The following is a 17,891-nucleotide window of genomic DNA, read 5'->3' on the forward strand; positions in this document are numbered from 1 at the left end:
TTGCGCAGGAGGGCGACCGTGCGGGGAGGGGGGCTCCGGAGCACAGGCGCGGAGACGGGACTTAAGGAGCTCTCGCGAGATCTCCAGGTTGCTATATATGTGCGCAGGGAGCCCGCGTCCTTTCCCTGGTCTGATTCCGTCCTGCGTGACTGTTCCTTCGAACGGTAGTCTTTTATCTCCGTCCACTTTCTCTCCCACCGAAGTGCGTGCCACCAACCCATGGAAGATTCGATGGACATGGACATGAGCCCCCTGAGGCCCCAGAACTATCTTTTCGGTAACTGCTGGGGGGTTGGAGCGAGGCCGAGCAGGGCCTGCAGGCTTTGGTGGGGGGGCGGGATCCCACTGAGGCCTGGGTTAGCGAGGAAAGCTAAGCAGGCTGGAGGCCTGAGGGAGTGGGAAGCGAGCAGACGGGGTCCTGCCGCCTACAGGATGGGGACCCAGGAGGGGCGAGCCGGAAGCACGGAGGGGGGTGGGAAGGAGGGGCGGCCTGAAGGCTGGGGCGTCAGCGGTCCGAGGCCCAGGGCCTGAGGAACCGACCGGCTGAGGGTTCGGCGTTACGCGGGGCCCATGGTGGAGCTCCGGGCACAATTATTTTCTGCGGTTTTGTGAGTTGGTAGGCTTCTTATTCCGGGCGGGTGCCTGAGGCTGAGCTCCGCGATGGTGGTGTAGGAGGTTTTGTGGGTTCGTGGTGTGAGGAGGCTTGGGCCTCCTTTCTGGACGAGAGGAACAATTGAGCATGGCGTTGTCCTCAGGCCTCAGGGTCAGGAGCTCTCGACCGAGCTTCGGCCCCGGTGCCTCGGCTGGTTGCTGGGGGCAAGGGAGGTGCGGCCCGGCCCGGCCCGGCGTGAGGAGGCCGCGACCGCTGGGGAGCACGTGGTTGCCACGTGGTTGGGGGAAGGAGGGGGGTGTGGGCGCTGCATCCGGGGCTCACTGGTGTCTTGTCACCCCCGAGCCTGGGGTCCTGGGGCTTGATTGAGGCTGGTGGGCCGGAAATGTTAGGTGAAGTGGTTGGTAGCTCCAGGACTCTTGGAGGTCTTTTGTTCGGTGCTTAACATCTATGCTGGTAGTTCTCATTTAGAGAATTCTCTGTTTCACCGCGTCCACCTCGCAGAGGAGGTACTGCCGCTCAGAGAACCGAAGTGGCTTAACGAAGGTTGCACTTGTAGGAAGAGACTACATCTGACCCCCATGACCCTTGCCTCCAGAGCTGATGCCATTACAAATGATTTGGGGTGGGGGGTGGCTAGGGAGGGAGACTGGCGGAGGCAGCCTTCTGTTAAACTTGTAATTCTATGCCAGGGTTTTGGGATTTCTCCCTCGAGCACACCAAGTACCATACTAAGGGGCCTGCGTTGGTTTTTCAGTCTCACTAAAACTGAATTGTTGAAGCCCTTTGTGTCAGGCTTTAATTTAAAGTAATTGCAAATCCTGCCCCAGATTAATTTTGTTTCCTTATATACTATGCTGAGATTTGTTAATTGAGCAATAACAGTTAAGCATCTATTCCAGTAACTATTAGGTGACAACTAAATGGGACTATTTAAATTAAATAAAGTTTAATTCTGATGGTATTTAAGACAATTTGCTTTTTCATGAATGGTAGTAGTAACATGCACTATGCATTAAGGCTTTTATTTCTAGCATTTTGAAAAGCTGGCGTTTCTGATCAGTTTACATCAAAATTTATATCAGAATTTTTGTGTTAACTCTTGCTATTGGAAGTATCCCTAGGATATTTCTATTGTCTTAAACATAATTTCTGAACAGAATTTAATGTACATCATTTCTGTTACTTCGAAGATGGAATGTTGACCCCTGTAATGAGTTTTAGTTCTTTTACATTTGTAGTTTTTCTGTCGTAAATGCAAGCTGTTGATGTAGGTGTTTGTGTAACCATTGTCATTTCTAAATTTGGCACCTGGGAGTTTTGGTAGGTAATTCAACTTTAAAATAGTGGGATTTTATCAACATTGTATGTTAGGGTTGGTTTCAGTTCTAGGTTTACTAAATTTTTGATTTTGTTTCTACATGAGAATAGTAGTGTAGTTGAGCATAAAATAATGTAGTGGGAAGTGGAATTTATAAAGCTCTGTATGGATGTTATTTGATGTTTATATTCTGTGTTCAAGAAATCCTGGAAGAGGTACTTCTGCCTTGCCTTTTGGTAGCTAGAATAGTAAAAATTAGTTCACAAGTTAACTTTTTGGTTACCCACACTGAATTTTTAGTGTTATTTTTCTCCTTGTTATAGTTGAATTTTTTTCTTCATTTACAGGTTGTGAACTAAAGGCCGACAAAGATTATCACTTTAAGGTGGATAATGATGAAAATGAGCACCAGTTATCTTTAAGAACGGTACTTAAACTTTTCAAAATAAACTACTTAACATTTCTTGATTTCAGTCTCTTAGTTCCTATTCGTGTGGATTAATACTTATTTTACAGCAATATTTTTCTTTCCTTATTTATGTTCTTCGCTTCTACAGTTGTATTAAAATGCCCTTTAGGGTAGTGATAAATATCAATCTTATTTGTTCTCCACAGACACTAGCCTATAGCCTACCACTTAACTTCTAGGTGGCCAGTAAAAGGTGGCTTGTACTTAGGCGTGGGTGATGACATAAACATCTTTGTCATCAGATGCATTTTTATGTAATTGTTAAGATTTACCAAATATGAGAAATTGTCAACAAGTCACATAAAACTTGAAAACAACATTGTGCTCAAGTCAGTTTCCCATCAGTGGTAATAATGAAAGGTTTATAATTGTTCTGATTTTTTAAAACAACTGGTTGGGGGGATTGTAAAATGGTGGAAACTTAAGTTGAAGTACTGTTCTTCTATTCACAGGTCAGTTTAGGGGCTGGCGCAAAGGATGAATTGCACATTGTCGAAGCAGAGGCAATGAATTATGAAGGCAGTCCAATTAAAGTAACACTGGCAACTTTGAAAATGTCTGTGCAGCCAACGGTAAGGGCACATTTACACTTTGGATTTTATGTCAAATTCTAATTCTGTTGCCTTAAGGTGAGTGTCATTTAGGTTACAAGGAGATTGGGGAATTTGGTTTGGTTTTTTCCTAGTAGTCACAGCTGCATATTCTGTCACTGGTGTTGACTGATCACCGTGGTGGTAGCTGCTTGTTTATCAGAGGTGGAAAAAACAGGTTCACTGATTTGTTCATTTGGCTTATGGGTTTGCTTGTTCAGAAACATTTTTAAGCTATGAACAGATTTTATACCTAACATGTAACCATTTTTTTCCCCCACAATATTTAGTGATTTATAATTTCTTCTTTTTAGGTTTCCCTTGGGGGCTTTGAAATAACACCACCTGTGGTCTTACGGTTGAAGTGTGGTTCAGGGCCTGTGCATATTAGCGGACAGCACTTAGTAGGTATGTTATTTTTATGTTATGATGCTTGTTTTTAATGCAGTTACTTTGTTCCCAATTTGGACTTCATAAAGTATGCTTAGTTCTGTAATACGGCTGTCTGTAATAGGTTCAAGTGGGAATCTAGGGGCTTCCCTGGTGGCGCAGTGGTTGAGAGTCCGCCTGCCGATGCAGGAGACACGGGTTCATGCCCCGGTCCGGGAAGATCCTACATGCTGTGGAGCGGCTGGGCCCATGAGCCTGCGCATCCGGAGCCTGTGCTCCGCAATGGGAGAGGCCACAACAGTGAGAGGCCTGCGTACCACAAAAAAAAAAAAGGGAATCTAGTAATTTATAACTAGAAGAGCCTGGTGTTTTGCATGCAAAACCTAGTAACGAGTATTAGTCCACCAAATTCCTTTTAAAAATTTTGTACTTTTTTTTTTTTTTTTTACTGTTTTTCTAATAGAATCTGAGTTTTAAAATACTCATTACTGTGTCTTATCAGTGCCCTTTTTTCTGAGTTCTTGCTGTTGGTTGAGTTTTAATAGTGGCTAATAAAGAATTTTATTTTAGCTGTGGAGGAAGATGCAGAGTCAGAAGATGAAGAGGAGGAGGATGTGAAGCTCCTAAGTATATCTGGAAAGCGTTCTGCCCCTGGAAGTGGTAGCAAGGTTCCACAGGTACAGATGCAATTTACTATACATAATTTATTCTGGCCTTTAGTTTGGTAGTGTGGATTGGTACTTACTTACGAGTGTGTGTCCAATTATTTTTTTAAGAAAAAAGTAAAACTTGCTGCTGATGAAGATGAAGATGATGATGACGACGACGACGATGACGATGAAGAGTAAGTAGTATGCCCTTAGAAACCTGACATTGTTGTATGGGGGGTTATGAAAACGATTTACCAAAATCATGATTAGTGGTTGTCAGTTTGTGTTAAATGAGCTGAGTTAAAGGATGGAGTATGCAGCACTTCCCAGATGTATTTGACTAGGTGCCTTTTTTCTGAGGAAGATTTAGTGGACACATGACTGTATGCTAAGTCTGGTGTATTTTACGCTGAACAGTTTATAATAAATGGGTTGGGCATAAAGAGAATCTGAATAGTTGCAGCTGTATTTATTTTGTAAGTTGTCACTTGAGGATTTTTTTTCCCCACAAAGGATTTTGGCATATGGTTGTCCTGGTCCTTATGAGAAAATTAGATTCTAAAAGAGAATAGGATTTTGCTGGAGAATTTAAAATTTGGTTGTAAACAAGATTTGATATGTTTGTTAAACTAGGTCAGACTATGGTAAAGTTACAAACACGCTATGGAATAAAATGCTCCTCATAATTAGTCTTTCCTATATGCAGCCATATCAGAAATTTATTAATATTGAATTTTTAATTGCTTGTCAACTTTGTTCTTGAGTTCTCAGGTTGGTCCAATATATATTTACTGAAAACAATTGAAATGGAATCTAAGACTCTGAGAGAACATGCACTAATTTGATGATCAGATCTGCAAAGTAGGTTTTCAGTGACCTCAACTAGCCAAGCTGGTAGCCCTTTAAAAAGGCCTTTGAAAAAAAAAAAAAAAAAAAAAAGGCCTTTGAGCATGACAGTGGAAGCAGAAAATAGGAAAGAGTTGAATGCTTAAAAAATTCAGGGGGCTTCCCTGGTGGCACAGTGGTTGGGAGTCCACCTGCCAATGCAGGGGACACGGGTTCGTGCCCCGGTCTGGGAGGATCCCACATGCCGCGGAGTGGCTGGGCCCGTGAGCCAAGGCCGCTGAGCCTGTGCGTCTGGAGCCTGTGCTCCGCAAAGGGAGAGGCCACAACAGTGAGAGGCCCGCATACCACACACACACACAAAAAATTCAAAATTACCTGCATGTTAAACTTATAAACAAACTCAATATAGTTGGTGTTTGTTACTACTTGACTATGCCTGAGCTTTGGAAGATTTCCTGTCTTTAAAATGGGGGTAATTCCTGATGTAACTACAGTGTAAATAGTTTACGTTCTTGTCTTCTATGTCTCCTCTAAGCTGTCTTTTAAGTTAGGTGGTGAGGGAGGAATGAAAAGTGTAGATGGTGACAAGGTCCAAATCGGTAAGTTTTCATAAAAGGGAAAAAAGGGTAGTCAGATACATGTATAAGTAGAGGCAGTTAATGGATCCCTTGAGGATAACAAGTCTTAGAAGATTCCATTGGTTAGGGGGCAATGAAAATGTTAAGAGGAGCCCCAAGGTTTGTTAGTTAAAAGTAGTTATTATGTGGAAATTGTAAGCCATAATCCAAGAAGGCTTGGAACCCACAAAATAAAAGGCAGATCAGTTGGGTCTGTTCTGGGGATGGAAGGGGTATGGTATGGGGTTGGTTGACTGCTGTTGATGTAAGCAAGAAAAGCTGAAGACCATGTAGTACATTAAAAGTTAGTATGACCAACACAACATTGTTAATCAACTATACTCCAATATAAAATAAAAAGTTAAAAAAAAAAAGTTAGTATGGCTTACAGATACATCCTGGGTGGATCATTCTGGGTGGCCAGGGAGCTATAAGGGGTGACTTAGGAGGACAGTTTTTAGGGGGCCCTGAAAATGTTAGGCGTTCAAGCATGGCTGGCATGGGGCCCCCGTGGGGCCAGAGTGGCCATTCCCCAATTGGCTCATGGTTATGGCTGGGTCCTGGGGCAGCATGGGCTGTGCTTCCTTACAAGTTCAGTGTTGTTTCCACAGGGGCCAGATCAGGTGAGGGGGTGGTGGAGAGTGTTCCTTGTTTTTCATTGAGGTGGCAATGGGATTTGCCTAGGTGCCACCCAGGAAAATATCTGTTACTTAAAAAATAAAACAAAGGGTGGTTCTCCATAAACACCCTTTTCCCCTATTTTATTAGGGAATATCCTAATAAAACTGCTTACAGTAGTGGTTTTATAGAAACCATTGTCATCTTTTTTTTAGTGTAGGGTAGCCCATGCAGGTATTGGGTGCTAGGGCCAAAATTGACAAATCACCGTTAAAAATTACTTAAAAGATGCTATATGCCTTTAAATGTATACTACATGGTATTTTATCCAGTTAACATAGCAGATTTTTTACCCCTGTATTGGAGAGAAGTGTTTCTTTGGTTGTACGTGGGTGAAGTTACTCCTTTTTTTATTTAGACTATGTAGTGTGGCAGAGAAACCATTTTGGCCAGTATATAATGTTTGGTTTGTGAAGTAATTACAATTTAAACCAATTCCACCATTTGCTGATTCGTACTTATTCGTGGACTTCTCCAGTGATTGGATTTTTTCCCCCCAGTTTCTCCATTTAGGGTGTACAGTTTGGTGCTTTATAGTGTATATGCAGAGTTGTGCAGCCAATTTCAGAACATTTCATCACCTCAGAAAGAAACTATGCTATAACCCCTCATCTTCCCCAGCTCTAGTCAACCACTAATGTACTTTGTATTTTATAGATTTGCCTGTTTTGGATATTTCATATAAATGGAATCATACAATATGTGCTCTTTTGTGGCTGGTTTGTTTAACTTATCACAATGTTTTTTTTGTTGTTGTTGTTTTTTTTTGCGGTACGCGGGCCTCTCACTGTTGTGGCTTGCCCCGTTGCAGAGCACAGGCTCCGGATGCGCAGGCTCGGTGGCCATGGCTCACGGGCCCAGCCGCTCCGCGGCATGTGGGATCTTCCCGGACCAGGGCACGAACCCGTGTCCCCTGCATCGGCAGGCGGACTCTCAACCACTGTGCCACCAGGGAAGCCCTATCACCGTGTTTTTAAGATTCATCCTTGTAGCATGTAGCAGTACTTGTACTCGTTTTGTATTATTGAACTGTAAGAACTTTATATATTTTGGAAACAAATCCCTTATCAGGTAGAATTTACAAATATTTTCTCCCATTCCATGGGTTGTCTTTATACTCTGTTGGTGGTCCTTTACAGAAAAACTAAAATTTCATAAAGTTTGGTTTATTTCTTTTATTGTTTTCGGTGTCAAACCTAAGAAACCATTGCCAAATCTTCAAAAAGTTTTATAGTTTCAGCTCTTACCTTTTATCCGTTTTGAATTGATTTTTGTATCTATTGTGAGGTAGGTGGCAGTTTTATTTTTTTTTGATTGTGGATATCCGGTAGTCCCAGCACCATTTGTGAAAGACTTTTCCCCATTGAATGGTCTTTGCCCCCTTTTTGAAAATAGTTACCATAAATGTGTATTTACTTTTGGACTCTTCAGTTCCATGTCTATCCTTCCGCCGGTGAAACATTATTATGATTTCTGTTGCTTTGTACTTTTTATAGATTTTAGTTTGTAATTACTTAATGTGAATGCTTCGTCTTTGTTCTTTTTCAAGATTGATTTTGGCTACTTTGGGTTCCTAGAGTTTCAGTGTGAGTTTTAGGATCAGTTTCTATGGAGATACCAGCTAGGATTCTTTTAGGGGTTGTGTTAAATCTGTAGATTAATTTGGAGAGTTGCCACCTTAATATTTACTGGTCCATGAATTTGGAATGTTTCTATTTATTTTAATTTCTTTAAATAACTCCATTTTCATTTTCAAAAATTTATTTTCAGTTGTAAAAAAATAACACCATATTTCCCATCTTAACTGTTTTTTAAGTGTGCAGTTCAGTAGTGTTAATCATAATCACATTGTTGTGTAACGTCTCAAGCTCATCTAGTTACACTGAAAACCATAACCGTTGAACAAAAAGTCCCCATTTCCACCTCTCCCCTGCCAGCCACCAATCTACTTTTGGTTTCTATAAAGACTGATTCCTTTAGATACCTCATATAAGTGGAATCATACAGTATTTGTCTTTTTGTGACTGTTCTTTCACTTAGCATAATGTCCTTAAGGTTCATCCATGTGCTACATTTGAGGATTTCCCTAAGACTGCATATTCCCTGATATATATACGTATATGACATTTTCCCTACAATTTGTTTATGAACATTTGGGTTGCTGCTTTTTTGGGGGTGAGGGGCGGGTTGGCTCACACCGTGCTGCATGCGGGATCTCTTAGTTTCCCAACCAGGGATTGAACCTGTGCCCCGCTGCAGTGGAAGTGCGGAGTCCTGACCACTGGACTGCCAGGGAATTCCCTGGGTTGCTTCTACCACTTGGTAATTGTGAATAATGTTGCAGTGAAAATGAATTTGTGTTCAAGATTGTGCTCTCAGTTCTTTTGTCAACCCACAAAAGTTTGAAAGCTCTTCATGCTTTGAATGACTAAACTTGTAGGTTCATCCACTTTCTGGATAAGCTTTCTAGATTTGTTGAGTGCATTGAATCAGTAATAAGGACTTATTTCATTTGTAGTGATGATGATGATGACTTTGATGATGAGGAAGCTGAAGAAAAAGCTCCAGTAAAGAAAGTAAGTAAGATACAGTAGTATAAGATTATCAGAAATAGCTAATAACAAAATGATGGGAATTTTTGCCATTGGCTTGTTTTGTGGTTATTGAAAATTGTCTTAGGAGAAGATGATCTCATACTTCAAATTTTTCTTGAGTAGGGCTATCCTGGAAACTTTTCTAATAGTGGGGAATTACCTATTTTCTTTATATAGCCTTCTGTCTGTTTGTTAACCCTTTTGTAACCTTTTGTCGAAATGATTGTTTCTCTTAGCCTGACTGCTGCTTTTGCCATGGTTTGGGGCAGTTTTATTTGTACTAATATGTCTGTTATGTAGGGAGGGGCATTGACTAAGATTAATTTCTAATTGCAGTCTGTACGAGATACTCCAGCCAAAAATGCACAAAAATCAAACCAGAATGGAAAAGACTCAAAACCATCAACACCAAGATCAAAAGTAAGTGGTAACATACAAATACAAGCTCCATTGAAGTAGTTAGGTTCTTCTGTGGAAGAATCTACTTTTAAAAATTTGTAGGTCTTTGGAGAACGCCTGTAGCTGGTGTCGAAGAGCTAAGATGTGATTATTTTATTGGTAATCACTGTCATATAGTTAGACAGTTGACCCTTGAACAACATAGGTTTAAACTGCATGGGTCCATTTATCACGGTTTTTTTTTTTTTTGTAAATGCTACAGTACTGCATATCCACGTTTGGTTGAATCTGGATGCAGAGGAACCACAGATGTGGAGGGCCGACAAGTTATACACAGATTTTTGGCCACGTGGAGGGCTGGCGTCACCTGTTGACATTCAAGGGTCAACTGTATATTGCCGTGGCTTTCTAATGGGGGAGAAAGCCGACAGAAAGATTTTTATTGTGGTACAAACAGTTGTGTCATATAAGGGTTCTTGCTTGTTGAAAGGTAGGTTTATCGCACAGTGCAGTTTCTCCGTGCTGGCCTCATGTTGGGAGATTATCATTTAAATGCTATGGAATGGGCCCCAGGCATCAAGCTGCGTTAACTTTGTTGCTTCATTCTTGGGGAACTTCTGGTTTCTTTTTTTGATAATATACCTTAAGTGTAGAACTGACCTTGTGTTGAAAATAAATGCAGGCTCAAACTATTTCCTATTCCTTTCTTAAGCAATAATTTAAAAATAATTGTTGAGACACGAATTCATTTAACTCAGTTCTGGTGTGTACTTGTTTTTACAAAGGACTGTAAGAATTTTGTTGAGAAAATCCAGGTGGGGTGGGTCTTAAGAGTTCTTATGATGTTAAAATTCGCCTTTTTTCCCAGGGTCAAGAATCCTTCAAAAAACAGGAAAAAACTCCTAAAACACCGAAAGGACCTAGCTCTGTAGAAGACATTAAAGCAAAAATGCAAGCAAGTATAGAAAAAGTGAGTAAAATTGTCTTCCTTAAAGGAACTAAATTGGTAGTTTTACCTTTCTGGGGTTTGGAACAGGACTTTTCCTCATTTTTTATAGTTAATATACCTGTCCTTGTGTGAAATTACCTCAAAAATGAATTACTAGTTACTTACATTAATTTATAGTCTCTGTTGATTTTTTTTGCATATTTGAAGTGACATATGCTTTATTTTCCATTATAAAAGGAATACAAGTAAGTTGATTGTAAGATCTATTCTTACCTTAGATGTTAAAATGAGAGCATTTCCCTTCACCTGTTCTGGTCATGAGATGCCACAGTACCAGCAGAGGGCGTTTGAGTCTTCTAAAATTGCAAACAGCTGGAAAAGTAGTCTTTGGCTGCTTGGTGTTGTAGTTTTTAAAAAAATTACTCGTGTTTGACTGTAGTCAGAAACATTCTCCAACAAATTGAGTCATTTCTATTTGCCATTTGCACCAAGATGTCACCAGGCAATACGTGTGATAATATCTTGAATTTTTGAGTGACTAATGTGTTTACATTTAGTCTCCTTTTGTCTTAGTGGAAATGTGTGAGAAGAGGATTAGCTTTTGTCCTACTTGCCTTGCTTAATTTGGGGTGGGGGGGATGCACTTAGTAAACTTTAGTGAACTCTGGAGTATGGAGTAATTGGTTTTAATGCCTTGAAACACATTTGAGAGAAACTTTAAAATTCTGTGAATATTCTCAGACCCCAATTATTGAGAATAAATGTGGGATGGTGAGGAAAAGTTACTGACTCCCTTTCCCTATGTTTTTTCTGTGCTCTCTAGGTTCTACATGGCTTCGTAGATTTCCTTTCATTGTGCAGTTATGAGTCAGTTGGAAAACTAACATTTTAGAACCAGAATGTATTTCTTGATTTTGCTTTAGTACTACTGTAAACCTTTTAGCCTTCCTGGTATCGCTGCTTTATTTTTATCCCTTGCGTACCGTTCTAAAATGACATTTTAGATACCCCTCCCCCTAATTTTAATATGGTCCTATCTCCTTGGTTTAATTGCAGGCGCATTGAACAATCCTGGGCACTACTGGTAAATTAAGCCCAAAGATGGGGAGAGAGGAAAAGGAGAGACAAATATAGTCCAAACTGAGTATCATCAACAATCCAGACTGAAGTCTTCTATTTTAACTCAATCCCCTTTCCTGACTTGCCACCCACCCATGCCCCCCTTCCAGGCTGGAAGCAATCTCTTGATCTCCTAAAACACTTTCTTTTGACTGCTGTGATTCAGTGAACCTTATACTTTGCTTTCTATTACTTGTGCATTTGCCTCACCTCTTTGACCATATTTTAATCACCTTTGTATCTCCCTAGCTGCTCAATAAATATTTGAATCAAATAAGAATGTATGTGACAATAATTTGAAAGTGTAAATTATAGTGAGGTTTATTTTCTAGGTGATGAGGCAGTTAAGTATCTTACACCATACCTGAAGCCTTCTTGATCTTTTTAAAATGCACAGAAGATTCAGGTTACAAGGAAAATCAAAATTTAGTTATCAAAATAGGAAACAAAAGTGAAAAAATTAGTGCGTTAAGGTAATTCCAGAGCAGAGATAAATATAAACATTTCAAGATTTTTGAAAATATTTGGTGACATATACTTTGAAAATAATTTGGTGTTACTACTATTGTGCTTTCTTCCCTGTGTCCATAATTGAAAGGAATGGCGAAGTTTAGAGTTTAGTGAAATGTATTTGGTCCTGGGTGGTAGAGGATGGTGATAAAGCCGACTTGTTAGATAAATACAGTAGGCAGTCAAGTTGATGGTTGAGTTCCTGAAGAATCACAAGCATAGCTTATACTTCGTGTTTTTAGAGTGGCTGGGTGGGGGCAGGGAATTTGAAACTTGGACAAACCTCATTCAGTATGAGAGTACTTGTGGAAGACCTAGGGCCTAATATGTTATACAAACATGTATTTCTAGGCCTAAAAAAGGATTTATTCAGTATTAAAATGAAGGAGTTGAAGAGACAATCACAATGATCCATATAATAAACAGCACTCAAATCTTTGAGGAATTTCATAACAATCTCCCTCAAAAACAATGTTTCTATACTTACCCTTAATAATGCTTTTGTCTCAATAGGGTGGTTCCCTTCCCAAAGTGGAAGCCAAATTCATCAATTATGTGAAGAATTGTTTCCGGATGACTGACCAGGAGGTAACTGAACTTTGTTGGAGACGTGATCAAATCCAAAATTTTTATTGTGACTTATTATGGCTATTTGTTTAGTCTCTTTAGGTGTTGGCTTCTTTTAAAATGTTCCTAACCACAGACAATACTTCAGATTAAATACATGGAAACTCTTAAGAATTTAGTTGGCAGAGACTGAGAAGATAACTTTTTTAGTACATTTTTCCCAGCTTTTATATAGTTGGTAAATTATCTCTTGGTTACTGAACTCAGTTTTGCTTTTGGTACTATGTTGGCTAAGGAAATGAGCTGTGGTTTTCCTTGCTGCTCCATTTGGCTACTTGGGTCAGTCTGTTCTTTGCTTTCTTGTGAGTTGGCAGAGATGATTTTCTCCATAGATGTTATGGGAAGCGCATTTTGCTGAAATCAACCTAAGTGTAAAATCAGTTGAGTTAGATTTTGTATTTCTTAATGTGAAGAAGGTATTTTGTCAATAGAAGAAAATTTTTATTTTCTAAATAAATAACTATTCTATTTATTCTAAAAATAAATTTATTTTTACTGTCTTATTTATAGTTGCTGACTCGCAGATTGTAAAGGAAAATGTAAAAGCAGTTACATAGGGTTGCTAGGCATCATGTACATACAGGACATATTCTGTGCTTAATGGTTTTTGTCAGCGCTCCCTAAGTCTCCTGTATTCAGCTTTCTTCAATAAATTAAATTTGTTATTTAGAGATCTTTTTCTACCACAATATTTAGTACTTAAGTCACTTAAAATGGCAGCACTATTTTTCTCAGTTTGAAACCCTTTCAGTGGTTTAATACTCTTTACTTGTTTATTGTGAGTTCAGCCTGCCTTGTTGTGGTCACGAGATGACCAGTTTGAATCTTTTCGATTCTTTCCGTTGCTATTCTGTTTTTGTGTATATTTGAATCCCAAAAAAGCCAGTGTAAATTATGTGAATTTTCTGCGGACATTTAGTAAACATAAAAGTCCTTTTAAAACTATGCAGTGTGTAATTGTCAATTCAGTATTGAAAATGGTAGAAAGTGAGATATATAAACCATCATCTATAACAGGTAAGCATAAGAGATACATAATTTTTTCAGCTAATACTAAAGGAAGTGGTAAAATAAAATTTTTGATTAAGAAAAATTCAGGTGAAGATGAAGTAACTAAAGTTGCAAGGGCCTTCCAAACAGCATAACGTCAGTCTTGCAGCTGAAAATGACTGAATTCACTGCTATCAGAAATATTTTCTGACTTAAAAACTGAAAGCTGTTTTCAAGTGCCAGGATGAAATTTCTGCAATAATAAAAAATATATCTCAGTTTGCTATTATGAAATTATCAAAACACTGAATATGTCACATTTTTATGGCAAAGCTGCAGATGTAAGTAATCACAATGTGTAAAAATATCTTCCTATTACTTGTGCAGTTTATCTTCTGCAAAAGAGTTGTTTATGAGGATTTGGCTAATAAAATCCAGATGGAACCTGAGAAATAATAGCAAATTTTTGCAGAAACTCTTGAATTTAAAAAGTTAATGAAAAAAATTGTACTGCCTTTTGTGGAAAGACTACAGATAAAAATCTTGCTGAATGTTTATATAAAGGTGCAAGCAGTATTTACTCAAAGTTGAAGCAAAACATGATGTATTCGAAGGTGTTTTCTGTCCCATTCAATATTCTATATAATACGTAAGTCAGGTAGCATCTGGCTTTTTTTTTTTTACATTAGAGTGTCATGAAAACGTTCTTCAGTATTTGTATTCAACGTAATGATTAGCGAATGACTGATATTTGTTGACATGGTATTCAGTTCTCTTGCATTTGAAATCCAATGGCTGTGTTTAAAAACAGTATTTAAGAAAATCCTATTTATTTGAAGCACTGAAACACTTTGAAGAACAGGCCCCCAAAGTTCTTTTAAATAATCCATTGAGTGAAACCTGCTTATTTAAATGTCTCTTCAGCAGTAGGACCACGTAAATTAAAAGAAGAGCAAAGTCATTGAAGTTCTCCATTGCTTTAAAAGAACTTGTTGAATCCTTTGAACAGTTGACAAAAACATCAAGACTTATTTTTTTTTAAGAGGCATTATTCATGAATAGGAAAAGAAACACCAACTTGAAGTAGATAATTAATACTGCACTTACATGATTGTCATTTGAAATGTTTTTTATCACTTGAAGATTTTGGCTCTTTTACGTGGATGTTACTAAATACCAGCATGAGAACAAGTAGAATGAATTATATGTTGAAGAGGGATGTAGAAATTGATGAGGGATCTCTTCTTTTTGGTCATTGGACAATATTTTAATTTTTATTTATTTTTTATTATTATTTTTTTTGCGGTACACGGGCCTCTCACTGCTGTGATCTCTCCCGTTGCGGAGCACAGGCTCCGGACATGCAGGCTCAGCGGCCATGGCTCACAGGCCCAGCCGCTCCGCAGCATGTGGGATCTTCCCGGACCGGGGCACGAACCCGTGTCCCCTGCGTCCGCAGGCGACTCTCAGCCACTGTGTCACCAGGGAAGACCTGGATAATATTTTAAATCATTAGACTTGAAGAATGGAAAAGCAAGTTAGTCATGGAAGATGGTGTTCTGTGTTTCAGCAAACCAGAAGAGCTTGTCTGAGTAGCTAATATGGCAGAACATGTTAAATATATATAGTGTCTCATAATGCTAATGCTAGTATGTGTTCTCATTAATGAAATAATTTGGATGTGACCACTGTATCAACTTAAAATGTAAACAAAATATAAGACTGTAATTAAGGAATTTTATTATGCAAAATAAGGAACTGTTGAGATCCCACATCATCAGGGAAATATAACTAGAGGTAAAAAAAGATGTAACTTTGGTATATTTATATAGTTTATTTCAGATAAGTGTACTTAATTTTATGTGTGCCGTGTACAGGTGCATGTTTTTCTCTAAATCTGGCAGCCCGAAAGCAGATAACATGGAGGCAACATTGGCCTAACTGGTCTTTGTTTCCTTAACTAAATATCTAAGTTGTTAAATGTATATTAGTATAAAAGTGACTTTGCGTACAAAAATCACATGATTTTATGTCTGAATCGAAGTATTTGAAATTAAATTATGCCTAAGTATAAATTTCCTTGAAATCAGTTCTTAATTATCTAGAGTGAACCTTTTTGGTGGTAGAATGAAAAATAGATATGTTGAATTGTACAGAGACATGGTTTAATTTATTGGTGTGTATTAAGTGTTGTGGTTTTTTAACCACATTTCTTTTCTCTTTTTTTTTTTTCCAGGCTATTCAAGATCTCTGGCAGTGGAGGAAGTCTCTTTAAGAAAATAGTTTAAACAGTTTGTTAAAATTTTCCGTCTTATTTCATTTCTGTAACAGTTGGTATCTGGCTGTCCTTTTTATAATGCAGAGTGAGAACTTTCCCTACCGTGTCTGATAAGTGTTGTCCAGGTTCCATTGCCAAGAATGTGTTGTCCAAAATGCCCGTTTAGTTTTTAAAGATGGAACTCCACCCTTTGCTTGGTTTTAAGTATGTATGGAATGTTATGATAGGACATAGTAGTAGTGGTGGTCAGACAAATGGAAATGGTGGGGAGACAAAAATATACATGTGAAATAAACTCAGTATTTTAATACAGTAGCACTGTTTCTCTTTCTGTTATCCTCTTTGTACTTTGTCAAAGAAATACATGTACGTAGTAAAAGTGTCAAATAGTATTCCAAAATCTCTAAAATAGTATCCTGCCCTACCCCTCCAAATAGTTCTGCTTCTCAGAGTTAACCAATCTGTTTTTCATCAAGAGGGCTTAGTGCTTTTACCTTACCACCTCTTGATAATAGTTAATTATAATCAAATGTTCATCAGACCTTCTTATCCACCTATCCTAGCCTTTTCACTCCCAAAGAAAATCTGGCATGTTAAATAGCCTGCAGCAGCCTTTCTCAACCTGGGTTCTTTATCTGAACCAGAACACAAAATTATTTCTGTGACTATTTTCTTAATTTATCCAAAATAGCACATATTTGAGATCCATAGGGGAAGTTAATTTATTGCATGTGGTGGTTATGTGAGGACATTCAGGGACTAAACCTTGGGACCCCTTCATCTGTTAGACCAAGATTCAATTGCATGATGGTCAGGGCTAGATTCCTGTTCTGCTTGTTTTGCTACTATCCTCCAGTAGTTTCCCAATAGATGGGGGAAGTATTCTGATTTTTTTTGCATACCTGAAAACGTCTTGATTTTTGACATCAAATTATATGCTGCCTTGTAAGCCGAATCTTTTTCTCTGAATTTTAGGTGTGAGCTGCCTTTTTTGGCCTAGTCTATTCCATTTTTGTGTATTCTTTGTATATGACCAGTTTTTCTGAGAGCTAATTAAGATTGCTTTATTGCTGGTGTTCTGGAATTTTATGTGTCTTGTAGACTTGTTCTTGGGCCCTGGGTGGACTGTGGGTCTGTTCTCCAGAGATGCAGTTCTCTGGTCTGGGCCTTTTACTTGGGAGATTTCACCCTTCTACTTAACTCCCATCCATTCTTAGGCCTTCTGTTTGATTCTCTTGGATGTTTTTCCTCATTCCTTTTTGTTTAAACTTTAGGAGAGAGACTTTATTTTCTGTCTTCAAATTTGTGTTGCTTTTATTTTTTTTAACTTCCAAATGCTCTTGCTTGGTTCTTGGGATGTAGTATGTCGAGTCTGAAGAAACTTTTTCTCATTCCATGCATTGTTTACTTGTTTCCCTCCCGCACCAGCCTGTTTATTTTATCTTTTATATTGATTAGGAGGGTGGTACTTGTTGACTGGGCTCTAGTTTCAGATATTTTGATGGGGGTCTGCAGATTTTAAGCCTTTCTATTTCTGGGGTGGTTTTCCAGAGTAAACTAGTTTTGGAGGGTGGGGGAAAATACTGGTGCCGTACTGTCTAGTCTAATCTCAAGTTTCCAGGTGTTGGGTTCTTCTACTCATTTACATTGTGGTTTTCTTCATTGATTATTCAGTTTCTTTTCTCCAGGCCATGTCTGTCCTTGTAGCTTATCTCTTTATGTCTTTATTTTAATGGAGGCACAGTAGGAGATGGTAAATATTCAGTGTTCTTTGTTTTTATGTACTTCAGATATAGAAGATCACTACTTTAAATTGATAGAACAATCCCAAATCACTTAACCATCCTATACATTAATTTGAAAAGTTATTGGTGTTCAAATAATGCAGGTACATTAAAGTTGAGTCATTCCTTCCCTAGATAGTGTTTTTTATTATACTATGTGATGTAGGAGTGTGGTAATTATTAGTATTAGTCCCTTAACATGTTCAGAAGTAGAAATATACTTGCTGCATAATACTGTCTTAAACAGTAAGTCTGAAATTTTTAATATTTGAGTTGCTTTGTATAGAAGTTAAACCTTAACTTTGGTTTACCTGATGGGCACTTTTATGTGGCAGGAAACCCAAAAGGACTTCTCACCATTCTGAGAGAAAGCAATCGGCCTTACTGGTTGTCCTGTTCCCAGCTCATTAAATAGAGCTAATCAGATCCAGATAGGGCTTCTGTTTTGGAAGCGCAGGAATTAAAGATTT

At 38.6% G+C, this 17,891-nt stretch overlaps 1 protein-coding gene across 2 annotated transcripts; it reads left to right on the forward strand.

The window, feature by feature from the left end:
• The first annotated feature begins 69 nt into the window (after positions 1-69).
• On the forward strand, positions 70-15,952 carry NPM1 (nucleophosmin 1). 2 transcript variants are annotated; one of them, XM_022595125.2, is made up of 11 exons: positions 74-277; positions 2,279-2,358; positions 2,853-2,972; positions 3,305-3,398; positions 3,951-4,057; positions 4,157-4,224; positions 8,690-8,747; positions 9,102-9,185; positions 10,033-10,134; positions 12,256-12,330; positions 15,596-15,952. In XM_022595125.2, the coding sequence occupies exons 1-11, from the start codon at positions 220-222 to the stop codon at positions 15,632-15,634; spliced, it is 885 nt and encodes a 294-aa protein (XP_022450833.1). In that variant the 5' UTR covers positions 74-219; the 3' UTR covers positions 15,635-15,952. The 2 variants fall into 2 exon arrangements, with proteins under 2 accessions (XP_022450834.1, XP_022450833.1); XM_022595126.2 differs by lacking the exons at positions 12,256-12,330; positions 15,596-15,952 and adding an exon at positions 11,170-12,238 and having other exon boundaries at positions 70-277.
• The last annotated feature ends 1,939 nt before the right edge of the window (positions 15,953-17,891 follow it).

The sequence above is a fragment of the Delphinapterus leucas genome, chromosome 3 (assembly GCF_059928025.1).
Source record: "Delphinapterus leucas isolate spDelLeu-1000000601 "Yukka" chromosome 3, BTC_Dleu_Yukka2, whole genome shotgun sequence".
NCBI classification, from domain to species: Eukaryota; Metazoa; Chordata; class Mammalia; order Artiodactyla; family Monodontidae; genus Delphinapterus; species Delphinapterus leucas.